Genomic DNA, 11,764 nt, shown 5'->3' with positions numbered 1-11,764 from the left:
TGAAATGGGTCCCCTTGAAGCCACCCCCTCTGCCCTTGCCTTGGGAGCTGCCCCAGAACCTGCACGTCAGGCACAGCGACCACCTGCCCTCAGCCCCACCTCACCCACCCACATATTAGACAAATGACACAGCGCCTCCTCCCTTGATGAGAGCCTGGATGGGGCAACACCAGGGACCCTAGAACCCAGCTCAGGACTTGGCATGTATCTCCTTTGCTTCTCCCAATAGCCCTGTGACTCCCCTTCTTACAGGTGAGGTCATTGAAGGTCACAACATTAGTGAGTGTGTGGCAGAGGCAGGGCTTGAAACCTGAGGGTAGAAGAGGGTAAGGAAGGACGAGTACATACATACGGATGGAGGGATGGGCAGACAGACACCATGGGCAGCCTCGTTAATGCCCCAGTTCCCAGGGAGGCCACTGCCTTCCGTTACATTGCCAAGGGTGTGAAGCTGGAACGCATGCCCTGCCCACTCCGGGCACCCTCTGAGGTGGGACGGGGCTGGGATCCAGAGACCTTGGCCTCAGGGTGCCTTGAACTTGAGCAAGTCACTCTCTATCAGTTGGCTTTCCTGACCTGTAAATTAAGGGATGGGGACTTCACATCTCAGAGAGCCCCTCTTGTTCTCATGATCTAAGAGGATAAGGACCAGGTACCATGGTTGTGACAAACCAGAGGTAAACGCCTCATCCTGGAATATGAAAGCCTGATTGAGGAAGGCGTTGGGATCGTTTCTCTAGGGAGATAGAGAAGCAGGATGCATCACAAGCCAGTCCTGCTTGTACTGCTTGCCCACTTGGCCAACATCACACATGAAATTCAGTCCTCCCAGAGGTCAAGAGGGTACTGTTTCCCTTTCCACAGACAGGAGGCTGAACCTTGGCAGAATTTCCACGATTAAGAAGTGGGCTCGGGGGACTTCCCTGGTGGCGCAGTGGTTAAGAATCCACCTGCCAATGCAGGGGACACAGGTTTGAGACCTGGTCTGGGAAGATCCCACATGCCACGGAGCACCTAAGCCCGTGCACCATAACTACTGAGCCTGTGCTCTAGAGCCCGCGTGCCACAACTACTGAGCCTGCATGCCACAACCACTGAGCCTGTGAGCCACAACTACTGAAGTCCACGTGCCTAGAGCCTGTGCTCCACAACAAGAGAAGCCACCGCAATGAGAAGCCCGCACAGGGCAACGAAGAGTAGCCCCCACTCGCCGCAACTAGAGAAAGCCCTGCGCACAGCAACGAAGACCCAACGCAGCCAAAAATAAATTTTAAAATAATAATAATAAATAAAAATTTAAAAAGAAGAAAAAAAAGGATGTGGACTCAGGTGTTGGAATCCCTGAACCACCTCATCCTAGCTGTGAGACAGGGGGTCAAAATAAGTCACTTTCCCCCCAGAACCTCAGATTTTAAGGTACAAAAGGGGATAAGAATAGTACCCACTTGAGGGGTTGTTGTAGGGGTTAACAAGTGATGATGGTGACAGGCTTCACCTGGAACAGTCGTTCTCAGTGACACACCCAAGCCAGAAAAAAACGGTTCTTGAGGATTAAAGAAAAACATACTCTTTTTATGTATAAAGTGCAGATATAGATACAGCACACAAATAAATATGCAATATATCTGCAGTATTAAAATTTCACCTGGGGATTTCCCTGGTGGTCCAGTGGTAAAGAATCCACCTTACAGTGCAGGGGATGCGGGTTCAATCCCTGGTCAGGGAACTAAGATCCACTAGGCCCTCGTGCCACAACGACTGAGCTCACGCGCCTCAACTAGAGCCTGCATGCCGCAAACTACAGAGCCCACATGCCCTGGAGCCTGCACACCACAACTGGAGAAGAGAAAACCTGCACACCACAACTAGAGAGAAGCCTAAGCACCACCACGAAGAGCCCGCATGCAGCAACTAAGACCTGATGCAGCCAAAAATAAATTAAATAAATAAATCTTAAAAAAAATTTTTCAACACAGACTTCCCTGGTGGTCCAGTGGTTAAGACTCTGTGCTCCCAATGCAGGAGTCATGGGTTCAGTCCCTGGTTGGGGAACTAAGATCCCACATGCTGCACAGTGCAGCCAAACAAAAATTTCACAGAAGTTCTGAACAAAAACTTGTGCAGGAGGAACCCTCCCACATCACTGGTGGCTGTGGAAAATGGTGCAGCTGCTGTGGAAGGTAGTCTGGCAGTTCTTCAGTAAGTTAAACATAAGCGTACAGTTACCATGTGACCCAGCAATTGCACTCCTAGGCGTATACCCTAGAGAACTGAAGACAGGTTTTCAAACAAAAACCCGTTAATGAATGTTTATATCACCATCATTTACAGTAGCAGAAAGATGGAAACAACTCAAGTGCCCATCAACTGATGAATGGATAACGTGATCTATCCGTACAATGGAATATTTTTCAGGCATAAAAAAGGAATGAAGCACTGATTCATGCTACAAGATACATAAACTTTGAAAACGTTATGCTCAGTGAAAGAAGTCAGACACAAAAGGTCATATATTGAATGAGTATTTGTGTGAAATGTCAAGAGTAGGCAAATCCATGGAACCAGAAAACAGAGTAGTGGTTGCCAGGGGCTGAGGTTGGGGGGATGGGGAGTGATTGCTGATGGATGTGGGGTTTCTTTTTTGGGGGATGAAAATATTTCAGAATTAGACAGTGGTGGTGTTTGCACAACTTTGTGAATATACTTTTAAGAGACACTGCCAAAGTGTATACTTTAAAAGGGCATGTGAATTTGTAACAGGGAAGAGCTAAATTGGACTCCATGTTCAATCTGTTTCTTTGACTTTAACCTTTGCTCTTCGTTGCTTTTGTTATTATAATCATACATAATGGCCTGCCTCAGGGAACCCTGCCCCTTTGCCTGAAAGTTAAACTAAAGTGCCTCTGTTCAGCTCACAGGGAGATAATCTGAACACCCCCCCCCCCCACCTGTGGATGGCTTCAAGAAAGAAGAAATTAACACATCCCCTCACCAGGGGATTTTCGCAATTATGGCCTTTTTACTTTACTTCCTCATCTCCTCCCCTTCTCTGTACTATAAAAGAAACTGGCATCCAAACTCCATAAGATGGTTTACCAGAGACACTAGTCTGCCATCTTCTCGGTCTGCCAGCTTTCCGAATAAAGTCATATTCCTTCCCTCAACACTTCGTCTCCCCACTCATTGGCCTGTCGTGCAGCGAGCAGAGCGAGCTTGGACTCGGTAACAAATTATATCTGAAAAAAGCTATTATTTTTAAATGTTCACAGGGAAATGTCTTAAAAGGCTGGAGAAGGGCAAGAATGAAAAATAGATTGAGAAACCCTGACCTGGAGCCTGCCCACAAGGAACATCAGATGCCCATTTTGGTGGTGGTATTTTTATTATTCTTACAGATCTATAATCTCTTAACTGAAACCCTGGGGACCAGATATGTTTCTGAATTCAGAATTTTTTAGAAAGGGCATATGGCATGCATACACGTAGTAGTCCCAGTGAAGTTCGGGACAGCACCCAGTACTCCAACAGTGACAAAGCAGGGAAACAGATGTACTTTCACAGTGAGTGAGCTGCATGAGGGCGCTAAGTCCTCACTGTCCCAATACGAGAAGCACACGTGGCTGTGGGGCTCTTGAAATGTACCCAGCCTGAGCTGAAATGTGCCACGAGTGTAATACTCCCCAGATTTCAAACTTTGTTGTAGAAAAATGATATTAAAAAAAGAATGCAAATAATTAATTTTTATTGATTTTTCATGTTGACAGCAGGTTGAAAAGATAATATTTTGGATATTGGGATCTATTTGTTCAAATAAAATAGATTGTTAAAATTCATTTCACCTGCTTCTCTTTGTTTTTTTTTAATGTGGCCACTAGACGATTTTGAAGCACCCACGAAGCTCGCCCTTTGCAGCTCATATTCTGTCCCTACTGGACAGGCTCCACTCTAAGAAATCCTCTGTTCAGTTCAGGGGGCAGGTGTGCCCTCAAACGATCTTATTCCAAACTTATTTTTTAAAAAGGGACTTCCTTGGTGGTCCAATGGTAAAGAATCTGCCTTGCAATGCAGGGGATGCAGGTTCGATCCCTGTTCAAGGTCTAAGATCCCACATGCCGCGGGGCAACTAAGCCTGCGTGCCACAACTACTGAGCTCGCGCGCCTCAACTAGAGAGAGAAAACCCTCACGCCACAACTAGAGAGAAGCCCAAGTGCCACAATGAAGAGTCCGCATCCCGCATCAAAAGATCCCACATGCTGCAACTAAGACCCGATGCAACCAAAAAAAATAAATAAAATTAAAAGGAAAAAAACAGGGGCTTCCCTGGTGGCACAGTGGTTGAGAATCTGCCTGCTAATGCAGGGGACACGGGTTCGAGCCCTGGTCTGGGAGGATCCCACATGCCGCGGAGCATCTAGGCCCGTGAGCCACAACTACTGAGCCTGCGTGTCTGGAGCCTGTGCTCCGCAACAAGAGAGGCCGCGATAGTGAGAGGCCCGTGCACTGCGATGAAGAGTGGCCCCCGCTTGCCACAACTAGAGAAAGCCCTCGCACAGAAACGAAGACCCAACACAGCCATAAATAAATATATAAATAAACCAGCTCCTTGTATGGTCCAGCCCTGCCTCCCAGGCTCCCAGCTCCCAGGTCCGTGGGGGTGAGTGGGGAGATAACTGGCCAGACATCATGACCAGACCCCAGCCCTCCCAAGCTTCGGCCTGTCCCTCTGCAGTCGGCGTCCCCCACCCTCTCCCAGGCCTGGTCCTTAAGACCATCCTAGCCCGTGTCATCGTGAAGTCTGTTCCATAAGAGCTCCACATTCTAATGGAACAAAAGGTGTCAACTAACCCTACTTATATGTCTCAAGCTTCCATGGGATGTGATAGATTTAGTCAGAGCCCATCCCAACACTGTTCCTAGTGATTTTTAAAAAATTTTTTAGAGAAAGAGCTTCCTTTGTGTTTCAAATGCAGTGTCCAACCCTCAGGCAAGTCTTGGAGCCCTGAAGGCACCCGAGTGTGCTCAGGGCTGCCAGGGGAGGGACAGCCAGTTCGTGGGCTCAAAACCACAGGAACCTGCGGGGCGGTTAAGCTCAGCATGGCCCACTGCTCCTGGGTCTCCCTGCAACCCTCTCCTCTCTGCCAGAGTTCCAGCCAGCCGTTGAGCCTGCTTTTGGAAGCTCCCGCACATCTGGACCCGCACCAAGGCCTCCATGGTCTACTCCACGTTTGAGCAGCAGGACTCCTTCTCAGAGGAGCACAGTGACCTGTGCCTGGTGCAGCTGCTGGGAACCGGGTGGCCCCCTGGATGGGCCCCGCTTCCTGAAAATCCCAAAGTGCTTGCCCTCCGCCAGTCCTCCCATCCCACTCACTCTCCAAATTCCCAGGGGTTTGGGCAAAACCAGGCGCAAGCTCCCCTGAGAGCTGTTCCTTCTCCCACCCATCACTGTGAGTCAGCCCCCCTCTCTCCACCCGAAGCTTCCAGCCCTCTCCAAACACCTACCTCCACGCCCTGCACTCCCCAACTGGCTGGTCTCCCCACACCAGAGGGATCCTTCCAAAAAGCACATCTGAACACCCCACCCCAGTGCGAAGCTTCCTTGTTCTCAGGAAAAGCCCCAACTCCTCTGCCCTTCCAGGTCCCCGGGCCACTCCGGTCCAAGCCCTGGGGCCTCTTTTCAGACTCTCAAAGGCACTGGCTCCCTCCCACTTTAAGCCTTTGCCTGTGCCTGGCAGTCGCCTCTGTGGGGCCTCCTCCCACCCTGCCCCGCCCCAGGCCATGTGCCTAAGTAACTCTGCTCACACTTCAGGGCCAGCTCCAGCATCCTCCCTCCAGAACCTTCCCTGACCCCACCGCAGGGGGCTGACCTCCCATGCTGGACCGGTTCTCTTAGCCAGATGCAGTTCACATTTGTTTTATGGTTCTGTAGAACAAATGTGAACTGCATCTGGCAAGGAGAACCAGTCCCAGAAGGCAGGACAGGGCTGTAGGCCCCAGAAAGAAGGACCCAGCCTAGTTTAGCTCACCTGCTGTGCAGTGGGCTTGGAGCAAACCCCCAAGGGGCAGCCCTAGGTGCAGGGACCCATGAAACCCATGAGCAGAAGGGGCAGCAGGTGCCCGAGCTCCTACCTTCTCAGCATCCTTCAGAGAGGTGTTTGGGCCAGGACACAGTTGGGCTTGCAGACGGGCTATGCTCCAGTGAGGGACCTGCCCTGTCCCTTCCATGGGGCAGGCTTGGCACAGGGGGTGGGCATGCCAGGCCCGGGGATCTGCTGTTCTGGGTCCAGGGATCTGCTGTTTAGGGCAATTCTGGGAAACATGGTACTTGGGGGTCCCACGGAGAAATGGGAAGTCGCAGCCCCTGGTGGCTCCCCTAACTCAGGATAGCTCCAGCATCGCCTCCCCTGGGCCGGGGGGAACAATTTAGCCAATCCAGACACAGGACACCTGTGTTTATCTGGCATGGCTGTGTGCCTGGACCCTACTGGGGGGTCTAATAACTAGAGGGGGCATCAGGACCAGGAAAGGCTCCGTGCCCTCGGGCTTCATTCAGGACACTTTTAACAGCTTGGAACCACTTCTCCCACAGGACAAACAGCAGCCAGCCCTGCAGGCTCTCCGATTTCTGCAAGACCCTCATGACCAGGCCCGGCTGCTCTGGCTACTGTCTGTCTCACCAGCTGCTCTTCTTCCTCTCGGCCAGAATGGTGAGTGCCTGGCGTGGGCTCAACCACAGCCCAAGGAAGAGGAAGAATGACTGAAAGGGGCTCGTTACAGTGTGGTTTCGTATGTTCATACCTGGAAAATAAGCAGGTTTTAAACCCCTGCTTCAGACCTCAGGAGGCGGAAGTGAGTAGCCTGTCATTGTTCAGCCATGAAATCCAACCACAGTGGTGTGGTGGGGCGGGGGGTGGGGGTGGGGATGAGATTCTGTTGCACTTTGCATGCTGAACTGGATCACAGGGTATTAGAAGAAGAGAGAGTGAAGCAGCAGAAAGAACTCAGTAAACAACAGATGGAAAAAGGTCTTAGAACAAAGTCAGTAGCTAGCTGCTTCCAGAAAACCAAACCAAGACCAAAACAGCCCCACCATCACTTCTCCTGTGCCCAAACACTTCCAAGCACAAGATTTGCTAGATACACATTTTATTTTATTTTATTTTGGCCTCACCGTGGGGCTTGTGGGATCTCAGTTCTCCGACCAGGGAATGAACCCGGGCCATGGCAGTGAAAGCACCGAATCCTAACCACTAGACCATCAGGGAACTCCCGCTAAATACTCATTTTAAACATATATTTATTTATATACAAAGTAGGGCTTGCTATCTCTATTCAAAAATGTTACTCAATGTCCATAAATTCTTAGCCAAGAAAGGACTTGCTGATTTTGTTTAATAGATTTTTTATTATTATTTGTAAGCTGTCACAGCCCAGTGTTTTTGTAAATACAATAAAAGCCAAGTTACAAGGAAAGTTATTGTGATTACTAGATTCAGCAGATAGAAAGTTGCTCTGACATATTGCTATAGAAGTTTCCAAAGCCTGTTCTCATCCCCTGTCCTTGTCTCCGTGCAACCGCTCCGCGGCCCAGGCTTTGAGCTGCACTGTAGCTGCCTGCTTGCGGGGTTAGGCTGAAATCAGAATGCGGTGACAGAGCGCTTTAGAGCGCCCCCTAGTGTCGGGCGTCATGTCAGGCACTTCCAGGTTATGGTACCGGCCCCCCCCCCACACACACACACAAGCGCCCCTCGGGTGCAGCTCCCCTCGGCATCGCCCTTTCCCCATGAAAACTCTTGAGGCTCACAAAGGTTAATTTAGGGGGTGGAAGTCGCACAGCTCCTAAGCTGCAGAGCCGGGGCTCGAACTCAGCTCTCTCTGTCCCCCAGTGACTAAGCCCCACCAGGCTGGGAGTGTGGATAGGGAAGAAATTTTGGGAAAAGGGAAAGGACTTGCCCCAAAGGCAACCACTTAAAAAACCGTTTCAGAACAGCAGGTCTTTTCCTGTAACAGCGTGCATGAATCGCTCAGACCACCAACTTCCTTGTCGCTTGGTGTTTGTTCCCCCAGACGGAATGCACGAAGGGGCTGTTCCGCCAGAGCCAGCACTACATGAACCTCTTCTGTGCCAACATGATGGACCTGAACCGGAGAGCTGAGGCCATCGGATACGCCTACCCCACCCGGGACCTCTTCATGGAAAACAATGGGCCCCCGCATTCTGCTCTAGGAACAAAGCAGCAGGGTGTCCCTGATTCCGGCCACACACACAAACACACACATACACTAGGGCTGCCAGGTTTAGCAAATGAAAATATAAGAGGCCCAGGCAAATTTGAACTTCAGGTAAACAACGAATCCATTTTTAGTATAAGTGTACCCCAAACATTGCATGGGCTATACTTAACAATTTTTTTCTTTTTTTAAATTTTTTTGCCACACCGTGTGGCATGCTGGATCTTAGTTCCCCAATCAGGGATCAAAACTGCGTCCCCTGCAGTGGAAGAGTGGAAGCACTTAGTCTTAACCACTGGACCACCAGGGAAGTCCTACCTAACAATTTTTTATTCATCATTTATTGGAAATAAATTTAAGTGGGCATCCTGTATTTTATCTGCCACTGTTTTGACTGCTTCCTGCCCCCAAAATCTGACCCAGTGACGGAGCTCTGGACAGACTGAACAAGGCAGGACCCAGGTTTGGGGGCCCCTGCTTACTAAGGCAGACCCTCAGGGCTGCCTCCTTGCAGCCACTGTGCTGAGTGCTCACCTGCTGGTGCCGCCTCTCTCTAGCAGGTGGCACCATGGTGGCCTTGGGGAGGGGGAAGAGGTGGGCCTGGGGGATAGGCCTGAAGAGGGTCCCCTGTCTTTGCTTCCAGTCATGTTCTGTGGAATCAGTGGCTTCTCCAAATTCTATAAACTCCGGTGGCTGGAGGCCATTCTCAGCTGGCAGAAGCCACAGAAAGGATGCTTTGGGAAGCCAGGTGAGCTGTACTTCCTCCCTGGCTGGGAGCAGGGGTGGGGGTGGGGGCGCTGGGCTTCTATGCCAGTTGGGGAAAGGATGTACTGGTGTTGGGGGGGTGCAGAGAGAGGTGTGCAACATGCATGTCCATGCACACACACACATACACACACACACACACACACACACATGTGGAAATAGGCTCAGAGTTTTGGAAGCCAAAACTTTGCAGGATGAGGGGCGGTCTTGTTGGAAGATATCGGACCCCTGCACCTGTGTTAACAAATTCATTTCTTCATCAAGTATTCCCTGAGCACCTACTATATGCCGGACACAGTTCTAGGCTCTGGAGAAACTAGGCAGGGAAAAGAGAAATGAGGAAAAGAGACAGAAACCACCTACACAAACCAGTAAGTGAAATGCGAGTTCTGATAATGATTGTGAAGGATACATCAGGCTGAGAAAGAAGAGAACATTGGAGAAGCTTCTTTAGGCAGAGTAGTCAGGGGAGATGTCTGAGAGGTGGTGACACAGAAGCAGGGGTGGAGGGAACTATATTCAATATCCTATGATAAACCATAACGGAAAAGAATATGAAAAAGAATATGTATATGTATAACTGAGTCACTTTGCTGTACAGCAGAAATTAAACACAACATTGTAAACTGTACTTCAACAAAATTTTTTTAAAAAGAAGAAGCTGGGACTTCCCCACCGGTCCAGTGGTTAAGACTGCATGCTTCCACTGCAGGGGGCGTGGGTTCAGGGTTTGATCCCTGGTCGGGAAACTAAGATTCCCACATGCCGCGAGTCATGGCCAAAATTTTAAAAAAATAAAGAATAAAAAGAAGAAATAGGGAAAAAGAAGAAGAAGCAGCAGAAGGTGGAAAGGCAGAGGATGCAGCCCCTTTCCAGCCATGTGACACCAGACAGCTGGTCCTCTTTGGAGTATATCACTTCACCTCTCTGAGCCTCAATTTTCCTGTCTATAAATAAATGAGCAAAATAATCTCCACCTTCCTGAGCTATGAGGAGTAGACATAATACATATGAAACCACCTAGCTTTTGCCAGGTACAGACAAGGCTCCCAGTAAATGCTGGCTTCCCAAATGAGAAGCTTAGGATGCTCAAAGACCAAAGCTTTTGAAATAAGATAGTCTGTTTTAAGACAGAGGCGTTTATAAAATGAAGATTCTCAGGCCTCCAGACCTATAGATTCAGCAGGTGGAGGGACTGCGGACCCCCATTTTCAATGAGCTCCTCTGGCCATTCTGATATGGGTGATTGGGGGACCACAATTTGGGAAACATCAGTAGATGCATATTGAGGTGGTGTGGAAGTATCTCTACCCAGGGGCACGAGGAAACTTCCAGAAGTGCCTCCAGATTCAAGAGAAGACTTGAGTTGCTTGAGGTGTTGTGAAGAGTAGGGGGCTTAGCCAGTAATATTTAAAAATCCATCTTGAGAAGTTCACCTTTCATTCTTCTCTCAGCTGCTGAAGATGAAGAATTACCCAAAGCCATTCAGTACCAACAGCATCTTTTGAGAAGAGTGAAGAGGCAAGAAAAACAATTCACAGGTAATGAAAATACCCAAGACATGAAACCAAAACCTAGAAAGGATACATACGGCTTGCATTCAAGGAAAACAGGCTCCCAGCATAACCCAGGAGCCAGGGTGGGGGGCCTTTGTGTTTGGGAGCTAGAGGGAAGGGTAGGAGTCTCTGATGCCCTCCTCTTTGAAAGTGGGGAGTCCAGAGATGCTGTCTCCAGTGAAGGGAACATAAAAGAGAAGTTTCGGGGCTTCCCTGGTGGCGCAGTGGTTGAGAGTCCACCTGCCGATGCAGGGGACACGGGTTTGTGCCCCGGTCTGGGAAGATCCCACATGCCGCGGAGCGGCTGGGCCCGTGCGCCATGGCTGCTGAGCCTGCGCGTCCGGAGCCTGTGCTCCGCAACGGGAGGGCCACAACAGTGAGAGGCCCGCGTACCGCAAAAAAAAAAAAAAAAAAAAAAAAAGAGAAGTTTCAGTGTATTACACACTGAAAGTCACAGAGATAACCGCTCTCGGTCAAAGTCTAGTCAGGAAAACAGAACCTGCATCAGGAACTTCAGCAGGGGGAATTGAATATAGGGAACTCAGAGGTGCTGCAAGAGCTGAAAACAGAAAAGGTGAGAAAACACAGACATTAACCACTGCAGGAAGCCCCCGTCCTCCCTGGAGGCAGAGCTGGAGGGACGGTGAGAGGAGATGGGGTGAGCGGAGCCTGCAGAGGCTGGACGCAGAGGAGACAGAGAGGGGCAAGGGGAGAAATACCCTGGCTTCTCCCCTCATCCCACCTGTGCCTGCCTGTGGTGGGCAGGGCAGTCTGGGAAATGTAGTTTGGAGGGGTTGGTGCACTGGGGTTTGGAGCAAAGAAGGGCAGAGAGGGGATCTTTGAGCCAGGGTACAAGTGATGAACACAGTTCTGGTGGCCGCACGTCCCCAGGCTGGCCGAGGGAACATCTGAAAAGTACTCCCAATGGAACAGTGGCCACCCCCCAGCACTCACAGCAGGGCCTGTGCCTCCCCAGATGGCTGCTCTTCCCACAACACGGCCATGGCTGTCGCGGCCCTGGGCGGCTTCATCTACGTCCTGGCGGAACTCCCGCCAGCAGACGGAGAGCTGCGGCCGCCCACACCGACACCACCCAGCAGCCACTGACAAGGATGGTTCCATGCCTGCCACCTGCCAGGAAGGTGAAATGCACGCCTTTCGTCCTTCCTTCCTTAGTCCTGGGGCCTGGGTCACACCCTGAGAAGGAGGCAGC

The 11,764-nt window shown here is 50.4% G+C and overlaps 1 protein-coding gene across 1 annotated transcript; it reads left to right on the top strand.

Annotated features, from left to right (window-relative positions):
* The first annotated feature begins 3,472 nt into the window (after positions 1 to 3,472).
* C15H16orf89 (chromosome 15 C16orf89 homolog) lies at positions 3,473 to 11,658 on the top strand. The gene is made up of 7 exons (XM_060031001.1): positions 3,473 to 3,560; positions 5,164 to 5,293; positions 6,588 to 6,705; positions 8,066 to 8,201; positions 8,874 to 8,978; positions 10,450 to 10,536; positions 11,528 to 11,658. Exons 1-7 carry the CDS (start codon positions 3,473 to 3,475, stop codon positions 11,656 to 11,658), a joined length of 795 nt encoding a protein of 264 aa, XP_059886984.1.
* The last annotated feature ends 106 nt before the right edge of the window (positions 11,659 to 11,764 follow it).

This window comes from Delphinus delphis, chromosome 15 (assembly GCF_949987515.2).
Source record: "Delphinus delphis chromosome 15, mDelDel1.2, whole genome shotgun sequence".
Lineage (NCBI taxonomy): Eukaryota > Metazoa > Chordata > Mammalia > Artiodactyla > Delphinidae > Delphinus > Delphinus delphis.
Note: the sequence above shows the minus strand (reverse complement) of the source record. Positions and strands in the feature narration are given on the sequence as shown.